The sequence below is a fragment of the Lathamus discolor genome, chromosome 8 (genome assembly GCF_037157495.1).
Source record: "Lathamus discolor isolate bLatDis1 chromosome 8, bLatDis1.hap1, whole genome shotgun sequence".
Lineage (NCBI taxonomy): Eukaryota > Metazoa > Chordata > Aves > Psittaciformes > Psittacidae > Lathamus > Lathamus discolor.
In genome coordinates, this window is record NC_088891.1 from 3,531,291 (window position 1) to 3,559,263 (window position 27,973).

The 27,973-nt window shown below is 48.8% G+C and overlaps 1 protein-coding gene across 1 annotated transcript; it reads right to left on the bottom strand.

The window, feature by feature from the left end:
• Positions 1-276: 276 nt before the first annotated feature.
• PLEKHO2 (pleckstrin homology domain containing O2) lies at positions 277-27,966 on the bottom strand. The gene is made up of 6 exons (XM_065688431.1): positions 27,677-27,966; positions 22,740-22,892; positions 16,451-16,567; positions 9,385-9,489; positions 6,868-6,966; positions 277-4,931 (listed from the first exon to the last, which is right to left on the bottom strand). The coding sequence occupies exons 1-6, from the start codon at positions 27,683-27,685 to the stop codon at positions 3,693-3,695; spliced, it is 1,722 nt and encodes a 573-aa protein (XP_065544503.1). The 5' UTR covers positions 27,686-27,966; the 3' UTR covers positions 277-3,692.
• Between the last annotated feature and the right edge of the window lie 7 nt (positions 27,967-27,973).

Genomic DNA, 27,973 nt, shown 5'->3' on the forward strand with positions numbered 1-27,973 from the left:
GGCCTTGGTTGTGCTTTCTGGCCAGGGCAGCCAAGCTGGCAGGCAGGGATGACTCAGGAACTGCACTGTGTGCAGCAGCAGCAGCTGCAGCTCTGTGTCTGCTGCAGCCCCCAGCACTTCTCCTTTCTCCAGGCTTGTGGTTAGCACAGCATCTAGCTCACCACAGCCTGACCACAGCCTGTGCAATGTGCCCTCCTCCAGAGCAAAGCCTCAATGTGCTGCTCCGTGTAGCTCTTCTTTGCTCCTGTTTAGGACAAATGGCTCTTAAACAGTTGATATTTAAAAGGGGGTTTTATTGCCAAATCTCAAAGCTCTTTACAAGCAGAAGGCAGAGTGCTGCCTTTCCATGGGCTGCAGCAGCAGCTTTTCACATGGACATCCACACTTGCTTGCTTGCAAACTCACTTCCTTCCTGTCACAGACACGTAACCTGGTGGCACAGCCCACAACACAGACTCACACCCCAGTGCTCCATGCCCAGAGGGGTTTCAGGCACAGAACCCCAGCCTTAGTGCAGCCAGAATTAGATGGAAGTTGAAATGGAAGATTAAAGGAAGATTTAAAAGAAAAGTGCATGGTGGCAGGATGTACACTGAAGATGGGAGTTGCTATGTAAGGTCAGAGGTGCCCAGCACTGCCATTTTCAGAGCAGCATGGAAAAACAGAGGGCAGTTGCAGGAGAACCCACTCTCCAGCCCTAGGCAGGGCCTGCCTCATGATCAGAATACGAAGAACAAGTGGGAAAAGTGCAGATGGAACATGATGGGTTTTTTTCCTGCAAAATCCAAGTGAATCAGGCTTACATCTGGGCTAGACATCTTAGGATGAAAGTTCTAACCCTATTAGAAAAAACAGTTAAAAGCAAGAGTCTCTAATATAGCATTTTCAGCAGTAGAGTTACTGGGTGCTACAGAGATTCCACTTAAGTTATACCTATTTACAAGACATAATACAAATCTAGTAAGTTCTGTTAGTACAGCAATTACAGTAACTAGCTGTAGCTTGTAAAGTGATTTAACTTGCCCATTTCCTAACAGATACAGGGGTTTTTATCTGTTAAGATTCTTACTGATGAGTATTCATTAAAATGTCAGACATGTATTCATTGGAATATTCAGTATAATATAAAAATACACGGTAAATATAAGCACATCCTCTAAGTTTGGCTGTAACAGATAGGGATATCTGGGTATTTTCATCAGCACTTCGCCAGATGAGTATCCACAGAACACACTGCCACAAGAAAACACCCATGAGAGCAAAAGCATTTGTATATCATTTAGGGGACTGAGCTATCCCATAACCTGTTTTCATTCTGGCTTTTCAGTTCCAGGCTTTGATTTACTCATCCTGGAGTTTAGAACTGCCTTCAGCTTTGGGATATGAACCTGTACCCAGAGTTTGCCCTGGTTTGTGTATATTCCTGTTAGTGTGAACTGGTTTGTTCCCCATCGAATTTCTCTCTTATTATAGCACTGCATCTTGCAAAGCCTGCCTGCTCTCTGAAGCTGATGCCCTTTGACTTCCAGTGCACACCAGGTTCTGACAGCTCACATTCATACCACACAGTGATCGGTAAACAAAAGTGCACATGCAGAAAAATACATTTAGATAGCAGATAGGCACTGAACGTTGTCTGTGTTATTAGCCCTTGTCCTAACTATGTCTGGAAAGGCGAAGAAGATCCATGGTTCACATTGAATCTACAGCAGCAAATGACACAGATCCAGAGTTTGCTCCAAGCTGTGAGCCTGGAAGTGGGCTTAGGATGTAGGAAACTTTTTGTCTCAAAGCAAAGCTTTTTGGCACCTGAGCCCTGAGTGTTTGGCTGTGTAGAACTTTCCACGTGACAGAGTAACAAGTGAATTCCCATGCACTATCTATGGCTGACTTGGGAAGGGGAAAAGACCACTGAAACCAAGACTAATTTAAGAGGCAGAAGCATCACTTCTAGTCCCTACCTGTGTGCCTGGCTCTGCCCAAAGGCAACATTTCTGTGCTCAGGCCTGAAGTGCCCACTGCCTAACCTATGAAAAGGCTCGGATGAAACTTTACGGGGCTGCTGCTATAGGGGGGTGTTTGCAGCCCACTGCAGCCTTGTGTAACCTGGGATATTATAGAAGAAAGAAGAAAAAGAAATGGGTGAGCTAAGAGGGCAGTGCTGGCAAATGAGAGAAGAGCTTAGGTGGTGTGTGTCACTCCTTAAAACCGCACTGGGAAGATCACCTTTTTCCATGCTTCCAGAGTCTGACTCAAGCAAAGGAGAAGCCCTTTGGGCTGTCATATGATTCTCCTCAAAGCAACTATAAAGAATAGGGGAGGGGACCCAGCTCAGCTACAGTATACAGCAGAGGTGAAAAGACATGATTTTATCACAGCTGTAATCACTAAAGACCAGGGGCACTGTGGTTGCTTTCAGCAGTTGGGCAGGATGCTGTGGGAATTCTGCAATGCCTTCCTCAGACCCTTCTGTAGCAATGCATTGCTATTTTAATACACTTAAGCCACTGGGACCAGCCCCAAAGTTGTGCGTGCAAAATGCCTTTCCCTCCATGTATTCCAATTCTGTGCCAAGCCATGGCTCTCAGGCTAGCCAGGACACAGCAGGTAGAGGCATGTTAAATAGGAAGAGGGATCTCATTCAGACTCGCTGCCTGATGTGCATGCTCCTGTCAGTTAACATCCCAAGACACCACAGAGAGCAAGCCTCCAGCTAAGGGAACACGTATCCCTAAAGCTTCTTAATGGCAGCTCTCCTAGGAAGCTCCTGGGAGCCTCCTGGACACAAGCTCTCCAAATGCCTAGCTCATTGTTCCCAATAATGATAAGGGGATTTAGAGTTACCAGATAGGAATGGTCTTCAATAATAAACGTGTGGTGCTGCTACAAGACAGTACTTCAAAGGCCAACTGTAACCTCTTTGCCTCAAGTTCCCTATTAATGAAACAGGAACAATTAATACATGCCTGGCAATGATGCATTGAGACTTGCATTCACCCACACAGTGCTTAGCTCACCTAAAGCTCTGCAGAGCCAGGCTCAGAAGAGCCTTCACACAGCTGCTCCAGATCTGAGGATGCTACTCATAGTCAGGAATTGGCCAGTGCTGTTTGCCTCTGTGTGAGGTCACTTTTTAACTGTGGATGTGGTTTTGGAAGTATCTTTGGAGAAGAGTAAACCATTTATCTTTACATTCCTGGATGTCACTGGGCCAGGTGGGCTGGGAAACCTCGCCAGCAAGTGAACAAACACTGACTACATCTATCCTTGAATTATTGAACTGGGAAAACCAGATGGATGCCAGTGTAACCTGGTAAATACAGACAGACAGGGGCTTTTGCTGGAATAGCCATTCTGCTCCTTGCAAACACCTGGCTTTGATTACCAGTAATTTTTAAGGCCTGATCCATTGAAAGGACTTTGGACAGAGTCCTTAAGAGAGCATTCACATTTCTGAAACTGTTCAATGTCCTGTAACCTTCTGCTGCGCTAACAGGATTAGATCCACGCTGGTATGTACAACATGAAGAAAGAGAGAAGGAGGCTGGAACTGAAAGCTCAATCCTGTCCCATACACATGGTGTGTGCACAGCAAAACACCACCTTTTAAACACTGGCCTAGCAACGGTACAAATCGTAAATGGCAAATGTTTAGCTCTGTTTTGGAGAAAGAAATCTCTTTGAAGAGTATGTCAGGGCGCACTTCTCCTATAGAGAGTCACTAGATCCTTTTGCTTTTCTTTCTGTTGCTGTGTTGCTTCTTTTTTCAGTTCTCCAAGACCTTTAATTTCTTGCAAAACTTGTGTAGCTTGCCGAAGCTGTTCTACTGCCTCGTTGAGCAATGTCTCTGCCATCACTGGGGGTCCGTTCCCCTCCTGAGCCTGTTCCAACCCTTCACGTAAAACCTTCTGCAGAAGTTTTTCTGCCTTTTCCCTTTCGTTAGCCACTTTCTCCTCCATTTTAGCTAAGCATTGATGGGAATCCTTCAGGAAAGCTGGGCCTGGATGTGCTCTCTGTGTAGTTTTGGAATCAGACAGCAAGTCTCCCAGAGAAGAACTGCGAAGTTTGAGACACGAAGTGCTTTCTACAGACTCCTTCTTCTCAACAGCTGCTTTTACTCTCTCATGGTGTGCTTCTGTAGCTAAGGAAGTCTCTGTCTCTTCTGCTGAAGTTTGCTGTTGCTTCTCGGCAGAGGTTCTCCCATTTCCTTCTTCAGTTTCATCTGCTGGGGATGTGAGCTCTGCTACCTCACTGTCTGCAATCCCATTTACTGGGGGCTTGGAGCTGCCAGACTCCCGGTCTTCCCAGCCCCCGGATTCCCGGTCACCATGGCTGGAGTTCATTGTGGCTAGCATTTTTTCCGACAGAACCTTAGGAGGGACAGGAGGCTTTGCAGCATCTCCAGCAGCAGTCTCAGCAAGGTTGTCTTCACTACTGTCTCCTGATGATTGCAAGTCTTCTGTGGTTTCAGGCTCAGAGACTGGTTGGTCCCAAGCTACTTTTAGCTTGTCTGGTATGCTCTTAGGAAGAGGAATCGGAGCTTTTGCTATGCCCCTGTTGCTGACCTCAATGAGGTTCTCTCTATTCTCCTCACTTGTTCCTTTGGATCCTTCCACATTCTCCTCTGGGCTTACAGAGTCCTCTTGCTTGCCATCTACATTGTCCTTTGATATTATGCTTTCCTTAAGCTTCTTATCTGGAGGCAGTGGAGGAGACAGAGGCTTTTTATGCTCCTGGTCAGGAACATAGTTCTCTGCATCTTGGTTTTCTTTTGTGCCAGTGGGTTTTGTAGGTGGCATAGGTGGCTTTGGAGTCTCTTTCTGAGGTGGCTCATTGTCACCTTCACTGATAGTGGAAGCAAAGTTTGGTGGTCCATTGTCTACTATATCCAGATCTAATCGCAGGATACCATCTGATGTAGACTTGGCAGCCTGAAATACAAGAGAGAACTTTCTCAGTATCTGCCCCATCACCAATCCTGTGCTCCATCCTTTAACTTAAAAGTGCCAGAACCCCACAACCAGCATCGCAAGCAAGGGGTTGCTGCTTCACACATCCACCCTGTTTAATCTGTTGAAACTGCAAGAAGATTTTGACTGATCACAGAAATGTTTACTACCTCCTTTGAGAAGAATGTCTCAAAGCCTGTTCCACGCTATTTCTGGGTTCTTCTGTTGGTGCGGGCTCCCTCTACCCCCATCACTTACAACGTGCCTACCTGAAGCACACCTGCTTTCTGCTTTAGGGACTGTCGTATCTTAACTTGAACATATAAACCAAGCTGATCTTTAGATCATTTGGCCAGCGATACCGTTGTAATACCATTGTCTCCTTCTTGCTTCTTCCAACCTGATGTCATCCCTGTCTTAATAGGGCCAAGCCTCAGCTGGCTAAACCTCTTCCAAACCACAGGCTGTGTGCAAATCACTCTAGCAAGGGGAGGTCCTAAAAAGGATGGACTTAGTAAAGATGTTGCAGCGTGAAAGCTCCCCAAGAGGGAAAAATACAGTGACAGTTCCTGTGTGAGGGAACCCAAAACCACACCAAGGTGTAGCTGCAGCCAGGGCCAGACTCTTGCAGTGCAGAGAGCTTAGTTACGGTCTCTCTTTGCCTTTCCAGCCTATTAGAGGGATGGAGACAAGCTGCATCCTGGCAGCTTGGCCCTGGCCCATCCTCACCTGGCCTGCTTTGACACTGAAAAGCATCATTCATCCCATTTCCTTCACAATACTGCAGCCAGCAGCTGTGATACACATCTTTCTGCAGGCTCTATCCTCTCCCTTTCCCCTCATTTCTGCTTCTGAATTCGTAAAGCCAGTTTCCCCTGAATCTGGCTGAAGGTGAGAGGTCTTACAGGTATTAACCTTGGAGGTATCTTGTGAAAACAGTGAGCTGAGCACTGGGAGATCTTTTTAATGCTTAGGGAAGGGCTTCCTACCTTACCCAACCCATATTAGGCAACAGAGAATCCACACTTCATCGCTGCTGCGACTTTTGTCATGTTTTCTTCTGCGGTTTTCTGGAGGAGTGGATGGGAATCTATGATTCATTCCCATGCGTGTCTCCAGAAGAGACATTCTCCCTCCATTTCTATGCAAAGTGAAAAGTCTCAGGGCATCTCATTTTCTGCACGAGGGTCCTGAGTGCTGTGCAGCCACATAAGTCAGAGCCTTGGGAGTCTGAAGAAACCTGGTTGAGATGAATGCTCTGCTACAATATCTATCTGTCTGTAGCAACTTCACCATAAATCACAAGAATCAAACACTGGTAAGAACCTCTCCCATGGAAAGGAACTGTAGGTTTATTTTGTGGCGGTTTTGCTTCCTTTTCTAAGTGACAGATCCAGAGCATCAGTTTCGAGTAGACAGGTAAGCCCATAAAACTGCCTGGGAGAATAATGTATTCTGTTTCACACCTAACAAAAGGGCTTGTAAGCTTGAAAGCTTGTCTGCTTTTTCCAGTTAGCTTAATAAAAAATACAGCTTCTCCCCACAGAGCGTGCGGTTCTTCTGCCTTTACACCACCGTGGCTACAAAACCATCGCTTCAGAGAAAATAAATCTAGAAGCTTCGTTTCCTTCTGATTGCAGTGACACTATAATGGCTCTCCCCAGATGGTCAAGCAGCCCGTGAGTTATGGAAAGCTAAATATATCATAACATGTTGCAGCAGCTACAACATGTGGGAACCTGAGGCTTCCTCAGAGAGGTCCTGGCGCAGGCTTTCCCGGAAGAAGCTGTTTTCCTGTCAGCTTCTTCCAAGCTGTCTGTGCCAAAGGGTTTTCCCTGGGGTTTTGTAGCTATGTGGAAGGAGCAGCTCTTGGTGATCCCAGCTGGGGAGATGGGTCATGCCATGGGGATGCACTTACCTCCTTTAGGTGGCTTCTCGTGGGTGGCCTGCGTCCTTGGGTCATTTTCACTCTGTCCCGAGTTACATGGTCCAAGGAAAGACTCTCATCTACTTTCACCTTCAGAAGGGGGAAGAGGAGGGAAAGAAAGAAAGAAGAGGGTCATTAATTTCTCAGGATACGTCTATGAACATCTCACTGGCACACATGAAGGGATGCAGCATTTGGATGACTTTCACCACTACAGTCTTTCCCTCAGACCTTACACAGCCTGCTTGCAAAGCCCTGCACATACGTGATGGATATTTAAGGTATCTGTTCTGTATAGAGCTGTGTTTATCTAACAGACACTCCGAAGCACAGCACCCAACCTTCAGAGGTTTGCCATGGATAACCTCCCCTCTACCTTAGGGGCAGGGCAGGAAGGACACAAGGCAGCTTTGTTGTCCTCACTGCAGCCCAGGCTTGGCCCAGCTCCTGCCTGTGCCAGAGCCCAGCACTGAAATTGCTGTTGCCATCTTAGAGGTGAAAGCTCATTAATAACCGTGACCTGACTGTGAACTGCACCAGCAGTGCTTCGTGACAGACCTTCCCTTCTACAGCTCTAATGACGGCAGGATGCTGAAGAGAAGGTGTGAGCAGTGACCTGGATTAATTGCTACTCTAGCTGAATTAACCAATCTATTTCCTGGAATCAGATGAGAAATCCACTGCCTCCCACACGTGGGGAGGGAGGTCTCAGCCCCTGGCAGGTATTTGTGCTGGCTCTGTGACCACCCAGCCACCCTGTGATGCAGGAAGGCTGGAGTCTCCTCCATACAGAGGTGCAGCACCAATGAGTGGGGATGGTGAAACACCAGTGTATCCTTGGTTTGCTGGTCTTTGTACAGTCAGAAAGCTGGCCAGGGTGAAATAAGGATTTAAAGGGAAAAATGGGTCCCAATCCCTGGCTGATATGGCAGAGTGGGTTTATAGGTCTTTCAGAGGAGAACAGCTAATCCAAGCCAGCTGAGAGCTTGACCCATTAGCTTGTGCTTTAAATCTGGGGTTTGATCCTTACTGGAATGAATGAGAATTAGAGGCTTGCTCCCTCTGAGAACCCAGGCCCCCATAAGGAGGATAACCACAGGCTGTGGCAGGGAGGTGACCTGAGATCCCACCTTGCTGTAGTGCTGAGGGAGTGTGTAGAGCTTGCTGTCCACTGGAAAGCCACGAGCTAGGCCCCTCCAGGAGCTGCATTACAGCACATCACATCTCCCATCCACTGAAACATGGGAGCAGACCTGGCTGCTGAGCTCTCTGCTGCTGGGTTTTGTCTGCTCAGGCTTTTGCTGATCCCTTTAATTCCACATACTGTTTCCCACTTGGTCCAAGGAACCACTACCTCCCCCCATCAGCTGAGTACCATTTGCCTAGGCTAAAAAGAAGCCTCTCCTCCTGCTTTTGCCCTCTGCTGAATGAAAGTAGAACCCAAGCTCTCAGAGTTCACATCTCTAGCACCATATCTACAGTGCTTAGCCCTTTTCTCAAAGCTCTTACTCTTTGGTTTCCTTTGCTAAACAGATCTTGCTAATTGCTTTTTTCCCTCGTTATGCTGCCCGCTCCTTCTTGTGCCGTTCCTGTGATGGTGGTTTTGTGCACTTCCTTTCAGTACTGAACCAACTGCGGAATAGATGCTGCTCCTCTGCTTTAGTTGAAGGCTGATCTACAAGCTCACAGGGAGCAGGGCAAGGCTGCTCAGTGCAATTTTCATCTCTACCTCTGTGCAGCAGGATGGGAGGAGGATTTGGGAGCACAGGTATGCCGGGGCCAGCTGAGAGGCAGGCAGGTTTGGCCAGGGCCATGGAGTAACTTTCCAGCAGACTCCTCTCCAGGCTGAATAGCTGGTGGACTGAGTCACTTCAGAGTTTTCCAGTCTTCAAGAGTGGGTTATGTCCTAATCAAATACCTCCATTTCCAGGCTGCTTGGTGCTGAGGATCATGGCAGCGTGGGGAAGATGAGTCTCTCCGGGCTGCAACCCCAGCTTTACACAGCTCTGTGGTGCAGCTGCTTCCTGCACCAGCCCCTTCCATTGGAAGAGAACTTCCATGCACTCACTGATCCCAAACCCACTGAAGCCCCCAGACCATCTCTCAATGACTTTGGTAAGCTCTTGTGTCCTATGGGCCTCTAGAGAGATGTTAGCTCTTAGCAGCACAGACCATCCCTGTAGCACACCATCTCCTCAGCTTCCCCTGCCTCCCTGCACCTAACCCCGGCCATGACAGAGGGAAAGGCAGCAAGATGCAGGAGGGCGCAAATGGCTCTGTACCTGTCCTGTCTTCTTGAGCTGGGAACTGAAGTGGCTAAGAGCTCCCTAGCCTGTGGGGAAGCAACCCGGCTTTCCTTGCATACCATCTTTCTCCTTTCTTTGACCATGGCTGGCATGCAGGAAGGACAGGGAGCACGGGGGCTTGGACAAGTTCTGCTTTTGGCTAAAACAGTGGATGAGAACTGACACAGAAATAGAGGAGTTGCTTGAAAACCGTTTCTCTTACCTCATCAAATACTTTGTTTTTGCCTCTATTGATCCCTTCATTAAGAGCTTTTATCCACGATTCCTTTTCTTCCAAAGTTGGAGCTTGAAATTTGATATCATGAACCTGCAAGAGCAGAGAGACAATTGTGGTCTGTCAGAACCAGAGAGGCAGCTCTCTGTTCTCACTTCAGCTTCTCTATAACAGCCAGCTCCAGCCTATGTTTAAACTACGGATTCCTTTGTGCTTTGGCAAGTGCTTCACTTCATAGTTCCCATGAACAGGACTTTGTTATGCTCAACAGCTTGTTGCTGTAGTTTTATTTCTGCAACTAGTAACTAAAGTAGTAAGAAAGGAAGAGTTTCTTCCTCTGCAAAACACTCAAAATAGCTCTTAGAGCAGCAGCAAGTTGTATGGTCACACTGTGTATAGAGTCAGATTGAAAGTCCAAGCCATTTTGTGTTGGTTCAGATGCAATAAAGTACTTTATCTCCAACTCCCCCACAGGCTGCAAGCAACGGGAAGGCTGCGTGCAGCAGGCTCTGCCTGCTTCCCTGTTTCTGCAGTTCTGCAGAACAGAACTGATACAGGAATCTGTGGCTCTGACCTCGGCTGCAGGAACCCCAATTCAGCTGAGCATGGACATGATGAGACATAAGGGCAGTGTAAGTGAAAAAATTCACCATATCTTTTTCTCTTTGCAATGAAATTCAGCAGTAAATGTTACAGGCATACACACTTCGGGGTCTGAACAGTTGTCCTAAGAGGAAGGGAAGAGTTGGCCATACTAGAGGGAGCTGCCAAGTAGCATGGGACACAAGGAGGGAGCGATGGGTGATGGTGTGGCCATCCAGCCAGCTCTCTTCTTCCCCCAGGGCAGTCCCTTGGCTTTGCTCCGTGTTTGGGATCAATTCCTGACCACAGCAGGAACAATAGTAGGGTGTTATTTATTTCACCGCTGTGTTCTCCAAGCACCTAACCCTATTATGTAGCTTTGCCCCAGCATATACTTCAGGTGAGAGAAATATCATCATCACATTACAGGTGGCTCTAGAGCCACCTTGGATCCAAATAGCTCCATGTGGTGCCCTAATCCACACCACACAGGCGCATGGAAATACTCTTTTGCTAAAGAACATCATCAAAATTGCAAAATCAAGCACTTGCAAATGAGATAATCCCAGCACTGCTGGACAGTCCTAATTCAGCCCGCAGTGCATGTTCCTCCTAGCACTATCCCTAATGACAGGGGCAGCACATCTCACTGAGCTCTCCCATTGTGTGTTCTATCTTCATGGGTCAATATGTCTTATTGATCACACTTTGCCCTGAAAACAGAATTACTGATTCCCCTGACAGTCTTTTCTTTGCTGTTTATCACTACAGTATCTGGGGGCTTCACAGATTAACTTTTCAGAGCAACCGAAATTATCTGCCTCTTGCAGGTGGGGACGTGAGTTCCAGAGAGGCTTATTCAAAACATATACTCGTGGGGTCTTGTTTGGAATAGATTTTTGGGTTGTTTAACATCCTATAGGTATTCTGCACTTTCCTTTGCCTTTGAAAGCAGCTGTAGTCCCAGCCTTCTTCTAAATGAGGCCCCACATTCTGAAATCACAGCAGTGTCTCTGTAAACCAGGGACTATCTAAAATGAGGCGGACAAAGCTAATAGTGACTGACAGTCGAATGCTTTTAGCAGCTCCTTGTTTCGCTATGGCACAACAAAGCAGCAACTCTTTTGGGTCTCAGCAACTTCTGAAGAACATCAGAACTCTGCAGAACTAAAGCCTGATCTCCTTACAGCACTCCTGCTGTTTAGCTAGAAACCCACTGCCCTTCCCTTCTGCATCTATTCCTCACTTCATTGCCATAGTTTTACATTTACACATCACAGCAACAAAGTGCCAGACCCTCTCACCCAGCACGGCAAGCAGGGAGTTAAGAAGCAATTTGGGGAAAGATTATTTACTCAATTAGTTTGCACAGAAGGTGACGGGACCACATGTCTTCCTGAGAGCTCAGAGAAGAGTTTAGGACCTGAACCAGAGCCCTCTGGAGAAAGAGCCCTTTGTCTGGGGTGCAGAAGGGCCACACTAACCAGGGAACCTAAGGGAAGGCAAGGCTCCAAAACAGAGCGACAGCCAGGTTTTGTTTTAGTCCAAGCAGGCCTGTTTTGATGTGTGCTTAAAAACTCTTTTTGTTTGGAAACAATTTTGCCCCAAAGCTTTCTGATTATAAAAGCTTATTACAAAGCTCTACTTGTGAGCAGCTGAGCTGCTGCACTGCCTGGCAAAGACCTGGCAGCCTGCACCGGCGTTTAGAAATCTCTGTACATGTTGTTCAAGGGAAGGATTCCTGCCTCACTTCAAGCTTCCTCTTCCAGTGCCACTTTCTGTGCCTTGTTCTCCCGAATAAAGCTTCTGAGAGTGTGACTAAGTGCTGGTGTCAGCAGCCCTGCGGCCAGACAGAGGGAAGCCTCGGGGGGATGGTTCATCTTTAATGAGAAGCTGAGATGTCCCTTTGGTATGCAAGCCTCTGTCCCCCAGCACAACACAGACCTACTGCTGCAGCCACCAAACACAACAGATAGTGAGGCAAAGGGACACATGGGAAGATGCTCCCAAGGCAGCAGCAGGAAGATGCAGGAAGTTTCCCAAAGGACTCGGTGAGGGAGGACACACAGCACCCTGTGTGGGACCCTGCTCTCTGCAATGAGGCAGTGAGGACAGTGGCACCACTGCAACCCTGCTCCCTGCTTGCACAAGTGCCTGGGGCTGTGACACAAAGGGGAAACAGCCTCAAGGCTCGCAGCAGCTTCCTCTCAGTATGCCCAGCTATCTGTGCTTGAATGCTTTTCTCTCCTTGTTAGAACAATACCAGCAGATAGCAAGGAACAGTCAGGCTGCTGGGGCTCTGAGGCTGGTGCTTGGGATGCTGCCAGCCACAGTCTCTTTGTTACCTTGAAGTCCCTTGTCTGTCTGCATTCATCTGTGACTCACATCTTCAGCCATGGCACTGGGAAGAGACTAACCCGAAGCAGAGTGGAAGCTCTCTACACAGCAGACAGCTGCAGAGCAGAGGCAGGAGGAGCTGGAGGAGTTCTCAGTCCAGCCTGCCACTGGGTACACTAATCTGAGATCCCCAGGTCCTCCACAAACAAGGAACAAATGAATTTATCTTGTCTGTATTTTTACTCATTTGGGTATTCGCAGATATCAGAGGATGCGCCTGAAAATGGATACTCCCCACAAAACAGTAAGCAGGGTCTGTTCTCCAGCAGCAATTTGAAGTAGAGAGTCAGTGACACTACTATAAGAGGGCGGAAGGCAGGGTAACACATTTCCTCGCCTTCTTGCTAAGCCAGCTGAGACTGAGTCATGCCTTAAACAACAGCTTGGTGTGCCAGGAAAAGCTGTCATGGCTAAAGCTAATGTGATAGTGACCATTGTAAGCCATGAATACAGACCACGCAGTTTACTGTCAGTTAACCCAGAGCACAGCACAGCCAGTCAGCTCCTGCTGAATCACTGGCTTAATGTCATGCAACAAGAGCTCACACACGGGTCACTGTCTGTGACAGCAGCGAGCACAGTCTCCCCGGCTGCTCCATGCTTCCTTGAAGACATCAGTCTCCTCAAGCAGTGGCAGCCTTATGGCTACGCTGACCCTGCCTTCCAGGAAGCAGAACTGTTACTGTGGGCATTCTGTTGTGCCGATACCAAATGATTTAGCAGACAAGCTCTGGAGAACTGAATAGCTGCAGTTCAAGACCTTTACCAGCTCTTCGCTGAGTAATTCTGTTAGATGGTGCTGATCTGTGGTTGTGGTGGGGGACAGAATCCTGTGCTTGCTCCTCAGCTGATTCAGTGCAAAGCCGGCTTCAATTCACTGGGGCTGGACTGTGAACTGCTTGTGAGCTGCTGGTTTAGGTGTGGGAAGTTCCCTTCTGCTGGCTTTTGGTACAGGATTGTCACCTCCAGCAGGAGTCAGAGCAGAGCTGGGTTGGTAACACCTTAAACTACCCTAGAGTGTACCAGAGTCTATCTGCCAGATGTAAGGTCATCTCCTGCCTTCTTCTACATGACTTCAGGTTCGATCCTGGAGGGAAAAGCGGAAGCCAAGGGACTGTCAGTTAAGGGATTCCTGTGGTTTTCTGCAGCTGACCCAAGAGCTCCATCATCCCTGGGACTAACACAGCATCTCTGCCAAACTGTCAGACCCCGGGAGCAGCCTCCTCCATGCACAGGGCAAATATGCCTCAGTGTGATCTACTGCAGCTTCCAGGCTGGACCCCTGTTGAAGGCAGCTGCAGGTACCTCCAAAAGCTGACTAAGGGAAAAATAAGCACTGGAGGTTTCCACCTCTGGCTGCAGGTGTGGAGTTTGTGTCCAGCCACACTAGGGAGGGATGCGTGGGGAGCTGCAGCGCTTGCTCCTGGACTCCTTCCCTTACTACCACCCTCCTTCTTCCCACTCTTAAGACCTCCCTGTACCTGAAGGCTTTCAGACCCACTGAATACCAGACTTGTGCTAATCTCTGTAGTCTCTAGGCAGTTTACACCAAGCATGATTTCCATTGCTTTCTGCATCATGAGTACGTTTTCAAGTCTTCAGGCCAAGGCTGCTGCTCTTTCTTACAGGTTCAGCTCTCTGCATCCAACAGCTTTCATTTAATTGCTGTGGGCAGAAGGAAGCATTTGAGATTTCTAAGCAGAACGGGTCTTTTGCACACTGCCAGCTTCCTTTGCTGGAGAATCAAAGCTCAGGGGGCAGTGCCTTCTTTCAGTTCCATACCAGTGCAGGCGTGTGACATGCTTATATTGTCACGGCTTCACAAAAATGTCACCCTTGTGAACAGGGCAAGCAGCATCTGGGGTGTATCCATCCAAGACTAGTGTTTAGCAAGGCAACTTACTTATTTGGGTGCAACTTCAGTTGCTGAGTAGTTTTAACTGAGCGATTCATCTCTGCTCTCCAAGAACATCCCATCCAATATTTAAACCGGGATTTCCTTACAGCTAAACTGGGCTCCCTGTATCCAAGAGGGAAACTCCTGTTTGCACAGTGAAATGGAAATGACCTTTCCTAGCTTGTTCGTAAGTCCTGCAAACTCATTGGATTTCTGCATTTCTCAGCATTCTGCTCAGGAGAGGGGGCAAAAAAAGCCCTAGCAAGGTCTGGCAGGGCTTGGCAAGCCAGCTCACCGGGTGATTTTCAACTGAGGATGGCAGCAAGGCTCCCGAATGGAGAATGTTTAGCTGATATATATCGCCACAGCTGCGATTTCAAAACAGAAGAAGGACAGTTGTGTACATTGGCCTCCTAATTGAAGCCTGTTCTAACATCTGCCAAAGTATGTTGTGTGTCAACACCCTCACCAGATTCCCAGCCAAAAGGAGGGTGGGAGGGGAGCTACAAACAGGGAACTTTTCATTTATAAAAGCCCTTCCTTTCACCAAAAGAGCCTTATAAAAAGTAGCCTCTATCTAGATCTCCATTTAATCAGTGGCATGCAGAACAGAGGAGCCGTACACTTGCCAGCATGGCAAAAGGATGAAGTTACCCTTTCAAGGCACAGTTTGGGCCTATGTTTCTCCTAGCAGGAAATGAAAGGTTTAGGAAGAGGTCTCATACGCTGTGCTGATTCATGTAGCACTGCAGACATACACAGCTATTACACTCTTCTAAGTAACATGCTTGCAGATAACAATAATTCCTACTGTGCCACCCATCTCTGAGCACTGAGCTTTTATTCATCTCCCCAGGAATAGGTGTGCCCTAGGAGTTATGGTGCCACCCTCTAGCAAACACACCAAGCCTGACGGGGTTAGCCATTTCTGATGGAAAATGACATGATTTCTGATTAATCAAGTTACAGAACAAACACTAAACCTCAGCTCAGACTGGGGAGACTGCCCCAGGACTGGGTGCTGAGCTCACTAGCCCAGGGTGCACATTTCCATCACTATGGTGCTTAATACTGCTTTTCTCCTTCATTGCAAAAAACAATCATTCACCTTTTCTCTCCACCCCACCCTGGTCCCTGTGGTGTTTTGGGGCAGGACAGTCTTGTTTTGTTGTTCTGAGTGAAGTTTCGCACAATGAAGCTCTGAACTCAGCTGAGGTCTTACTATGGGAATAAACACTAAGTGACTGGAGTGAAAGAATAAGCAACAATGACAACAAGGACTAAACAATCTCCATTTATTTAAACAGACTGGAGATGGGGGAATGCAGGCATGGTGATATTTTTGCCTGTTCACTTTCTTATGGAAATGAGTATATTTTGCCCCTCTCAACCTCTCAGATTTACACGGGAAGATTTAGGAAGATCTCTTAGGCCAATAAAATCACATTGCAATTAGAAGTAAGTCAAAGTGTTATGCCTCAAAGCAACAATAGAAACATCCTAGCCCATAAAGGTGCTGAAATGGATAGCGTGTAAATAGGAACCAAGGAGAACATCCAAAGATGTGTAGTGATGATGAACCTGCATAGGAAGGAAGGCAAGCGTGCCCCTGCATGCAGTCAGTGCTCAGATGGATGTATAGCTTCTTTGCAACACCAGCCTGGTTATAAGGCTCTGGATCTAACCAGAGGCTGTGCAGGATGATAAAGATATAGAGTTTCATGAATTCTGCAAAATAAATCTTTTCTCCTAGGAACTGTTTGGCTGCAAGCAGCTCTGCACTGAAGTTTCTCAGATCAATGCTTCTGACTCCAGCAGCAGTCTCCTTACATGGATCAAGATCATTGCTTTCACTGGAACTTGGGCAAAGCTGCAGCATCTACAACTGGAACAGGGATACTTCCTTGCCCAGAACACATGGGGAAACGTAAGGAATGGTCCTTCTGCAATGCTCAGGGAGTGCTGGAGGAAGAAAATGATAAGGCAGGAAAAACATCAAGAGGAAAGAAGAAAGCCTACAAGACAGTAGTGTTCCTCCTTACATGCTGTACATCATTCACAGTCATTTCTCCCAGCTGCCAACAAGCCAAATCTCAGTCTTTCATCTGCTCTGGGTGCAGCTGCCTGGGAACTCAGTTGGAGCGAGCAGACTGGAGGTGATGAGAAAGGCAATCCTACCTTCTTACCCGGGGAGCGGATCAAAATGAAACGGTTTTTCCTTTTGAGTAGTGCTCGCAGTTCCTGGCACTTGTCATAACTCTCCAGTTCCACTGTTTCTATGCACTTCTGCTCATCCTGCAGAGGGGGAATGAAACGTTATGAATAGAAGCCATTGAAATCAATCATATACCATCAAAATCTGCATGTCTTCACTTTGCATCTGTCTAAAAGCTCTTCTGCCTTAAAAATAACCTGCATGCAGACAGCAAGCCCCCATAAATCAGGCTGGCATCTCACTAAGGAAACACCTTAGTCTTTAAGCTACAGGACAATTTGCAGCTAGAGGTCCACGGTGGCCAAGCAAATAACATGTTGTGGACAGTAACACCACCTCCTGCCATCTCTGTTGGGATCTGCAGCCAGAAGTGAAACTACTTTCTCCCTACAATGAACACAGGAGATGTTATTCTGCTTTTTCACAGCGAAGATGACACAAGCATCACCATGGTCCAGGCAGCCCCCTAGGATGCCAGAGGCATAGTGGAGATAAGAGAAGAGCCCTGCCACCACAGGACTAGAGCAGGCTGGTCCTCACATCAAAAAGGTCAGCAGAAGCCATGTGCAACTGGGACACACTCCTCTTACAGCCACGCTTTGAGCTGTCAAAGTGCTTAGGACTGGAAATACAGTCCCATACGGCCAGCAAAACTGCGAGGGCCAGTGTCTCAGTGGGGTATATTTATCTCTGGTGTATCTCCATTGATGACTGCCGGCCGCGTCTTGGCTCGTTTCTCCCAGTAACATAACTAAAATTCCACACATGGTGCGTGGCTCAGTTCAGCTGCACAGAACCATCCGTAATAGGAATCACTGCGTAACACTGTGCAGGCAATGTTCTTCATGTCTCAGTAGCCCAGAAGAGACCAAAGCTCCCTTTTGCTAACCATTAGACAAATAAGCAGTGAGAATCACAGAGCAGTTCTTGCTCCAGTCAGCACACCTCACGAGCCACCATTGCCACCCTGAATTAAAACCATTGGCCGTGACCATCCCCAGCCCAGGCTCTGCTCCCAAGGCAGCTCCTCGTGCCCGTCTGAGTTTGTATTTAGCAATTCCTGTAGCAGAGAAGGGGGTGTGGGATGAGGAAATGTATCGCAGCCAGGAAGCTGCTGCGTGGCTGGAGGCAGGGAATGGGGAGTTCAGAGGGAAGTGGGCTGCAGGGAATTTCCTCCCTTTACCGCCTGACATTTAAGTCACTGCGCAGAGCTCAGGCTGTGTTTAGTTTGTCTTAACCCTCCTCCTATCTGGGGATGGGGGCCCGGCGGAGCCGATGCCGGAATGCAGAGCGAGTTCAGAGCCACTGAGGGATGTCTGGATCTAATTTAGGTTTATTATTTTAATGACATTACTGTTTATTTCATTTAACACTGAGTAGGTGAACGTGACCAGAGAACCGGGAGAACACATACGAGGAGGAGCAGCTTAATCCTGCCCAAACCTAAAAACCAGCAGATAAAATCCTGCTGACGATACCGAGCCCTTTGAAGGCACAAGGCTCCTGCTGCAATCCTGCTGTCGCAGTGTCACTGCGAAAGGGCCGGGATGGAAATAATAACCCCTCAGCGGCCAACAAATGACAGAGAAGGGTGAGGTCAGGAATACATGCCTCGGGGATGGGTGATCTCATCCTGGCCTTTGGTGCACGACCGCCCACATTACAGCACTGCTGCACGGCCGGTGCGGTTACCAGCCCCGACGTGAAAGTTTGCTGAGCTCCTTCATCTCAGAGACCTGAACTTCTCAAGTTATCCTCTTTAGGGAGGGCAGGGAAGAAAGCAGCCAGGGAAAGAAGAAAACTCCATGTCTGAGGCAAAGCAAAAGCATCTGAGTTCAGGGAGCACCAGAATGGGGCTTTTGTCTCTGTTGTACCCTTGGCAAGCAGCCATCCCCTCTATGTGACCCTACCTGGGTCACAAAGAGATCCTTTATGTTTGTCCTGCACCACTAAGATAAAGATTGAAAGACCCAATCCTGCTGCAGATCTCCAGGTGCCCTTCAGCCTCCTGGGACCAGGAGGATACTCGGCGTCACACAGACAAGGCTGCTTCCAGAGTCCCATTCCCACACATGGGTGTTAGACACATGTTCTGGACAAGCTCCCTCTCCATTTGGTCTCTAGTGTCCCAGAGAAGTTAAAGCAATCCTTTTATGCCATCCTGGGCCACAAATGTTGTGTTCTTACTCAGTGGTTGCACCTCCCTGCAGCACACAGCTTGCAGGTTGTCCCTGCACCTGATCAAGGCAGGGAATTCCCTTCAGACCGCCTTTCTCTTTTCCTCTGCAGACTTCAGGGCTTGTTTCTTAAACTGCTTCTGTGCTTGCTGTAAGGGACAATCAATAAGACACTTAAAATCCTGCTGCAGAAACCCCTACATTCATGATTTAATGCAGAAACCCAATTCCATTAGCTATTCACTGAGCAGATGCTGCAACTTAACATGTATCTGTCTGTAGGCTTGGCCCTTAAGAAGGAAAATACCAGACACCTAAAAACATTAGAGCATCAACCAAGGAACCACACTAGGCAAACAACTGCCTTAATGAGAAGCTGATAAAAAGGGGGTAAAGACTCATTGAAACTTGCATTTATATTAAGGATAATTTCCAGCAAAGGCCGCTTCAGTGACCCACATTCATAGGCTGTGACCCTCCATTCAGTGCACAGTGTCTAGACTGCCTGAAATAATAATGTACTTCTCTATCCAAGGAGCTCAAAGTGTTTTAACAGATCACTTTTGGGTATGTATTGCTTTTACCAGGGGCAAAATACAGATGTTAACGGCATGACTGTTAAATGCACAGTGGATCCTCTGGTCTCTAGAAGACTCTTTGTCTAGTAGGGTTTTAACCTGTCAAATAATGCACTTTAAAAAATCCCCAAAACAACAAAAACCCCAACTCTAAAACCTAACTATAAACCACTGTTTAGGGGGGAAAACCCCCAAACCCAAGAGTGATGCTCTCTGATCTATGGAGTGATGATACTGATCTGTGTAGTCTCTCTGCACAGGATTGCCTGTTCTTCCCCGGCTCGCTGGAGCTTTGCAAGGCTTGATTTTGATTCTGGCAAGAATATGCAGAAACAAAGAGAGAAAAAAACCCTTTAGAAAATAACCTGCTTGGTTCTGCGGGGGCCTGCTGCACGCATCCTGCCTTCCCAGAGACTCCTGAGCAGCTTCTGAGGATCTGAACACGCCAGAGCTGTGTTTGCACTGACAGCTCTTTTCCTGCCGCTGGGGTATGTAATATCACACAAACATCTTGCTTAACTGAGCCTTCACTCATGTGAGGGTGCAGAAGTAGGGTGCTGCAGATGGAGGTACAGCAGATAACAAGAAAATCATCTCCCTTCATTTCACATCCGCTGAAAGAAACATGAAGCCAGGTGGGGTGACTTTCACCCCCCATCTGCTCCAGGTAATACAATAGCCATTTGCAATTCTCCTTCATAAACCAAACTCAAAGCCTGACTAACAAATGGGAAACACTCTCCCAGGACAGGTCAGGAGCACATTCCAGGAGATTGCTGTTGATGAGGATACATACAGTACTTGTGTTCTACTCAGACTGTGCTTTCTGGTAACATGGTGCATTACTGCCCTCATCTTGTGTTGGCCATCCCCACTGCTCTTGTTTTGCACACACAAACCTCAGCTACAAGTGCAGCCAGCCTCATGCAATTGCATAGAGAAACGTGCCTGCATTAGAAACAACTGTTGAAGGCAATGTTAGCACCTCTTCATGAAGGGCCTCAACACGTGAAGGGCTCCAACATGAGGGACCCATAAAACCACAACGCATCCAAGTCATTATCTCAGTTCCTGGAAATCTGATGGGCTCAGACCAGCTGAAATACTCAGTCTCTGAACCTGCCCTCCCACATGGAAGCTGACCTCCCTCCCTTTTAACCCACCTAGGTCTAACTTAGGATACACATGGGAAGATGCTTGTATTCCTGTTGCCTGAAGCTTTATCTCCTTTCTTTTTCTAGGCCTCCCATTCAGCCAGCACTGGGCAATGCCATTTTAAAGCATTTCAGCCTGCGGATGGTCTGGGGTGCTGTGTCTGTCTCCAGGGTCACACGAAGCCAGCTTTCAGGTTCCACAAAGGTATGCGGAAAAGGTCCAGCAGGAAAAACAGTAGCTTGAGCTCCAGAAATAAAACCCACACTTCACCACAGACTCTCCTTTGACACTGGCCCTTCTCATCTCAAAAACTTAGTTCCCCAGTTGTAAGATGGAGACATCAACACTACCCTAACTCACGTTAAAGGAAGATAAATACAGTCATAAAGATGAACTGCCTCAATTCTGTAGCAACGGGACCCCTCCTGAGAGCAGAAAATTGCTATTTCCTCTAGTTCCCCTGTAGTAAGTCTGCACAATCACATGCTATCCTATTGTGCTACCAGATAATTTTGCAGTAATTTCCTCTCTTAGCCATTTGACTTCACTGTAAGCCAGTTTAATAGCCTATAGATATTAACATGATCCCTTATTTACAATAATGGGACCTTGTAGCTACTGTAGCTTACAGATGCAATTTATTACAGGATGTTACCACAATCCGCAGGCTACCAGAAAACGTTATGTCTGGTTGTTACAAATGCCATTTTCCTTGTTTAGATAATAAAATAACCCTTTAAATGATTGAGATTTTTCCTTCTTCTGAACATCTGTGAAAATTAATCTTACTTTAAAAGCCTTCTTTTCCCTTGTGGTAACGAAAGCCTCCATATATCTTGTTTTTAAAGGCATGCCCTTTAAAAAACCCTACGTCATGATGATAGAATTTGAATCTCTGAGTTCCTGGAGCTTCAGCTGGAGTCAACAGGTATCTGGGGCACTGGGAAGCAGTCTGCAGAGCGTCAGTGGTTTGCAGGACCAGGCTGCAGCTGTGTCAGAGAAACCCTTTCCCCTCTTCCAAGCTGCCCATCACCTGACAGTGACTTCTCATTTCATTGTTCTTGCACTCTTCCTGCCATTTCACAACTAAGAACAAACGCCTCCAGAAAGCGTTGGGATTTGGGAAGAGCAGGAGGGTTCAGTGTAAGGGAGGAGGCAACACCCCTTAACCCAGACTGTTTTTAGCAAATCTTTATTAGGCAATAGTGTGTTTTTTAGAAAAGAGAACCAAACTCACTGTCAGTCCTGGTCCTGAAACCATCGCAGCAATGCAGCTGCTGAAACATTTCCCCATTCTTCTTCCCTTGACAAACTGCACACAGAGCTTCACATTACTCTGGTCCTCTATCATCTTGATACCCATGAATGACCCAGATCCCCTTGTGTCAGACACCACACAGACACGTGGTCCTTGTGCCGACCACGCAGTGAGAAATCCTCCTCCATCCTGATGCACACGCAAACCTCCAGCCACCATATACCAGCAGGGCTTAGTCTGACCCCCCCCCCCCCCAATCTCAGATGGTTGTAGCTTGTGCTCCGCACTGTGATTTCTAACTCTGGGGCAAACTCTGCTCTTGCAGAAGCCCCTTCTAACCCAGGAGCCAAGGGAAGAGCTCCCTTTGCAGCCCAGCAGGACCAGCCCTTTCATTCTTCTAGCATGAAGATGCAGGACATATTTGGCTTGGCTCTTACTTCTCATTTGATTGGAAACAGCTCTAAATGAGGCCATGAACTTAAGGCATGCAATTTATCTAGGGAAGTCCAGCACAAGGCTCCCAGGGGTCCTTCGCTCAGTACTGGCTCAAGTAAAAGGAAAAGATGAGCCAAATCCAGACCATGTCTCTGCTTAAGAAGGACAGCAAGCACTCACAATCTCACCCTGCATCCATCAGAGACTCTGATGAGCCTGGCTAGCAACAATTTGAGCTGCTTGAGGGGTGCCAAACAGCTGCAGGGTTGCCTGCCATTCCCTCAAGCAGCAGGTGGGAAGTCAGCCTGCTACAGTCCACTTTTCTCCTTTAAACTCCAAAACCACACAGCACTTATCCTGCTTCCGCCCCAAGCTTCACTCCCTTTGCCTTCTCACAGGATGTCCTGCCCCCATTATTTTTCTTTGGCAACGGAACTGTCAAAATATTTACTGGCTAAAATATTTATAATATATAATATACCCTAAAATGCAGCTGCTGTCTCTTCTTTATAGCATTTACCCTTCCTGGAGACAACTGGAGAAGCCCTTTTGAAAGGAATGAGCTGGAGAGAAGAGTGAAAAACACAGGAACGTGTGTCACCAGAGGCCTGGTCCTGCCCCTGCTCAAGACCTTCAGCTGTGACCGTACCTCGTCCTCATAGACCACGAGCTGTGTTTTCCGTAGCTGGATGTAACGATCCTTCCATAATCCCAGAAGCCCCCCGCTGCTTTTCTTAATCCAGCCGTATTTCTCTGCGGTTGGAGCAGGCTTTGGTTTCTCTGAGACCTCCTCCTTTGTATCCTGCAAGGACAGAGAGGAGAAGGAATTACAGCAAAAGCACTTTCCATCCATTTAATCAAGGTCCTCAGAAAGCCTGCCCAGAGAAGACGTCAGCGCCCACCAAATGTGGTCCCTCCCCACCACATCACTAGGGAAAACACTGGCATCTTCCAGAGGAAAACTCAACCAGATCCCATAGGATCAGGGAGTGAGGATGGACTCTGGCTACCCTGGGGGACACTGTTGAGATGGCATCAAGACCACCTTGCTCCTCTGCTTTCCCAGTGGCTCTGCTCCCCTCTCTGTGCAGGTACTCCCTGCTCAATCATGTACCAAGTGCGCCTTCAGAACTAGCACCTTCCTCTCCACTTTGCTCCTCCAACTCTCTGACGAATCCCAGTGGGATGGATCCTGCTGCCATCAGTAGCAACACTCATATTTTAGCCCACGGCCGCTTCTGTAAATGTCTCCTCTAGGTCTCCATGTTTGGACAACACCTCCAAACCAAATCCCGTGGGCAGATCCATGGCATAGAATGGTTTGGGTTGGAAGGGACCTTAAATATCATGAGAGCCAGGACTTCATCAGAGCCACACTAAAATATTCCCAGAACATTCCATGTGTTTTGCAGGCAGAGGGAAGGACCAGCAGAGAAAGGAGCACCAAGAGAGGGGTGGTTTTAACTGTGCTGCCTTTAGGTCCCTGCTGTTTGTCCCAGCCTGCTCTCGCCTGTCTGCAGCAGCATGGGGAGCCCCAGCATCCTGCGCTGGGAGGCTGTTGCCTTTCCAGGCTTGGTAAAAACCAGAAGATGGATAACTTCCCTGCTTTGAAAAACATCAGAAATATCCAATATCAATATTCACGTCAAACAGAGACAGGAAACCTAAGCCGGGAGCGGGGGCTGATTAGCTGACTGCCTTCACCAGCAGACTTGGCTAAAGCTGAGTCTTCCTCCTCCCCAGTGCACTGGAAGAGCCTTTGCAAAAGCAGGATCCCCATTTCTCCTCCCTTGGAGCACCCTGCTGCTCCCAACACCCCACAGACCCTCAATAAGCCTCTTTGCCTGGAGTGAGCTGAGGGGAATCCCTTGCTGAGCCCAATCCCCTTACACAAACACTTTGCCAACCTTGATACTTGTGAGGAGAGGCCAACCCCAAACCCTCCAGCCTCCTCCCAGAAAACCCACTGACCCCTCGGACTTGGTTTCCTCCACGTCCCCGGTCTATAACAGCAGCAAATCCTGCTGCACAAAGCCAGCACACCAACCATCCCCAAACAGCCCTCACTGGCTGCTGAATGAAACCTTTTCTCTTAGGAAAAAACCCCAAACAAAACAAACTGGACTGGCTGGAGCTCAGACATCATGTTTCATAACATGAGGAAATCCCACACGCATGGAAAGGAGTCAGAGCTGGATGCTTCCATGGCCAGGACAGAGCAAGTCTGTCGGATGAGCTCCAAAAATTGGGAGGAGAGCCTTGCTAACAAATCTCTTTTCATGCACTAGATTCCCAATGAACACACCCTTGGACAGCAGCTTTGCTTGCTCCAAAGAGGGAGCTCACCCCTGTAAAAGGAGGAAAACCACATTAAATACCCCATGTATCCACGTTTATTCTGATCCCTGCTAAGAGGCTTGGCTTTGCAGGTAGGCTCAGGAGCAGACTGGGAGCAAGACACTCCAATCGTGTATCACCTAAAAGAAAACCAGGCGGAAACCTGCAACATCCTTGGTGCCATTTGTAGCAGTTATTTGTGTTAGAAACAGCCACAATACAGGATGACAGAGCACCAAGGAGTTTTCCGGGAAGTGAGGGGGCCTGTGTGGGGGTTTCTTTCGACTTGACTTTTTAGGTTGCCAGGAAGTTGTATTCAGTTGTGATCTGCGACTTCAGCAAACAGCAACTGCTGCACAAATACAGACCTGCTGGTTTCCTGAGCGAGCACCCTTTTGATGTCATTTTTAGATGGTTGAGCACGGACTTTAACCTCCCTCGGAGCAGTTCTGCATGGATGTAGCTGTACTAAGAGTTTATTCAAGTGACTCCAGACCAAGAGCTGCCAAAATGTCCTTACTCCTTAAAGGTCTCTTTTTTTGCTCGGCAGATGAATTCTTGCTGTTCCTTTTCCCCACCTGGCAGAACGACTTTCTGAAATCACATGGCAAGTACATCTATCCCTGGCCTCTCCAGGTGCTCTGCAGAGTGAAAACTACTGTCTCCTCTGGGTTTAAACTAAAAGTACCCCCTGTGAAGACACAGCACTTAACAGCTACCTCTGCAAAACCAGCGTGTCCCAGTAACAGGTTTTGTTGGAGCTGCACTTCTACACAAGGCAGAGCAGCAAAGCTAGAGCAGAGCTTGTCTGGCAGCCTCTGAGGCTGCCCGCTCCCCATGGGCTCTCCGGCCTTCTGAGGACATCACCTCTCCTCCGTGACATTGCAGGGTGGCTTTGCAGCTCACCCTGTCCCCAGGCCACCCAAGAGCCCTGGCTGGAGCATCCACGTGGAGGATCCGTGACTCTGAGCCTCCGCCTGCCCCAGCTGAGCAGCCTAGGAGAGGGAAGGTGAGATGAGATGCAGAGTGCTGGCCTCAGCAGATGACAGCAGCCACAAGCAGAGGGCTTTGTCCCCAACACTGCATAGGAGTCACCTGAGCTGATGCTGCCTGTTACCTGCTCCACTCCCCACTACAAGATATGTGACAGAGCCGTCCGTGTAAAAGCCCAGATGATGCAACCTGTTTGTTCTCATGAAAGCAAGAAGAGTCTTGGAGATGGTGCCTGACACCTCTGCAGGCTATTTTTATGCCGCCACTGCCTGGAATTGGCACAGGAAGGTTGGCCAGGGAAGGGCACCAAGAGCAGGGAATTATGCCCACCATTCTGCAGCTCAAACCAGAGCATGGCACAAAGAGATGAGTTGCTGTGGTTATACTTCCTCAAGTATAGATGAGTTATTCAGCTATTCTAGCTGAGTTATTCAGCTATTCAGCTACTCAGCTATTCCTTCCACAACAAATACCAAGATACCCTTCCCAGGATGCCCTTGGGCTGGATTCATTCCTGCTGCTGGTGCAAATCCATAAGAAGAAACCCCCTTACATCAGCTAAGTGAGCCAGTGTAAATGAAGGAAGAACTGAGTTATCCCAACACTAGCTCATGCCAAAGGAATCACTCCCCAAACCAATTCACAGGAGCCACTTTTGCAGTTTATACCACGATGGCATTTGAAGTGAGACATGAGTTTCAGACTGATGATGCAGAGATGACAAATCAGGGGGACAGGATGGCTTTTTCTGCGCCAGTTAGGCAGTTATTTCTCCTCTCCCCCTGTACTTTAAGGGCCCACAAGCCCACATACTTTCCATGTTTTCCAACACAAAATCAACCCAACAGTTGGATCACGGTAATACTTTTACAAGTTACATGTAGGGCACAGAAGCATCTCACTCAGTTACAGTCACTCCACTTAAAGTGAGCAACTCCTGTATCACACACTCCTCTCTAGCAAGGCACTGATAGACACCTCCCAGGACACAACCTCCCTCTCCAGACCTCCACTGTTTTCCTCCCTTTCCACTGCTGTTGGCCCTTCCACTTCTCCCTGACCCACGAGAGCAAAACCGTCTTACTGGAAATAAACTGCTCAGATCCATGTGAAGCCTGGGGAACGGCATCAGACACCCCCCCCCCCCCCCACCACCACCACCACACAAGCACTGGAGGACTCATTTATCATTAATGATGGTGAGATGGTCGGTGGCTACTGGGGTGGGTGAGAAGCCCCTTTGGCTACTGGCCGCCAGCTGGAAGCAGTTTCTCTGCTGTGGATTAATTTCATGGATGCCGGTGGATAACAACGCTAGGTTGCTACTGACTTGGGCTGCTTTGCCATCTCCCTGTTGGTTTAGGAAAGCTCTCATTCTTGCCACAAAATGTTGGGAGCTGAACTAATGGGAAAGAGGGGAAACAAGCCAAAGCTACCGGCATCACATGCACTAGAGGCTGAAGTCCTGCAGCAGACCGCCCTACCGGGAGCTTGCTTTGTGCATGAGCATTAAACCTCATCTAAGGAAAGGAAGCAGGAATAATTATGTGGCCAGACAAGGGGAGAAAACGACCTGTTCGACTCACTGACATATCTGTGGTGTCCTGATCCACACAGGGATGGATTACTGGGGTGTGAGCCCATGGACGTGTAAATCTACATGTGTAGAAGCACTGCTGCCCTTCTCTGCGTTAAACCCGTCCCAGGCAGACACGGAGGAGGAGGAGGAGGACAGACTTGGGGAAGGCTGCTAGGTATGTGGCCATGGCCAAGCTTGCGGTCTGACCGAGGCCCAGCTCCAGTACGGAAGTACAACACCCCAGCAAGAGTCAGCAGAAGGTGGCCTGAGCAAGCGTGGCATTTGAACAAGCCCGACTCTGCCAGCACTCGTCCTCCGGTAGCGCCAGCGTTTGCCCGGCAGCCTCACCCGGCCGGCTGGAAAGTTTAAATCCCAAGAGCTCCCGGGATGCTCAGCCCCGGGCCAGGGCTGAAGGCAGCGGCTGGGGGGGGCTGCTTGGGAAAAGGGACCCCCATCATCTGCGTCTCCATTTCTGCCCCCGACTCCTCCCGCTGTCGGAACGGGATGGAGGATGTGGCCGGAGCGGTCCTCACGCCCCATCCCGGCCAGCAGCGGCACCGAGGGGCTCCCGACCGCTCCCGGGGATCCCCAACAGCCCCGTCCCTCCCCAGGGGCTCCGCTGCACACCCCACCCCACCCCATCCCATCCCGTCCGGTCCGGTCGCGGTCGGACTCACTTGCTCCATGGCGGGCCGGGGCCGGTCGCTCCTCGCCGCCCGCTCAGGGGCTGCGCCGCCGCCCCGCTGCCCCGTTCGGCTCCGGGCGGGCGGGCATGCCGAGCCGAGCCGAGCCGAGCCTGGACGGGACGGGACGGGACGGGTCGAGCCGGGCGAAGCCGAGCCGAGCTGCACCGAGCCGGGCCCCGCGGCTCTCGCCTCCGCACCAACTTCTCGGGGAGCAGCAGCAGCAGCAGCGCCGGGTTTCCGGCGGCTCCGGCGCTGCGAGCGAGGAGGCGGGGATGCCCCCGCCGCTGG

Coding starts and splice junctions, on each gene's coding strand:
- PLEKHO2 (XM_065688431.1), bottom strand. Junction 16,568..22,739: donor TCGTGGTCTATGAGGACGAG/GTACGGTCACAG, acceptor CCCCCTCTGCAG/GATGAGCAGAAGTGCATAGA. Junction 9,490..16,450: donor TCCGCTCCCCGGGTAAGAAG/GTAGGATTGCCT, acceptor CTGCTCTTGCAG/GTTCATGATATCAAATTTCA.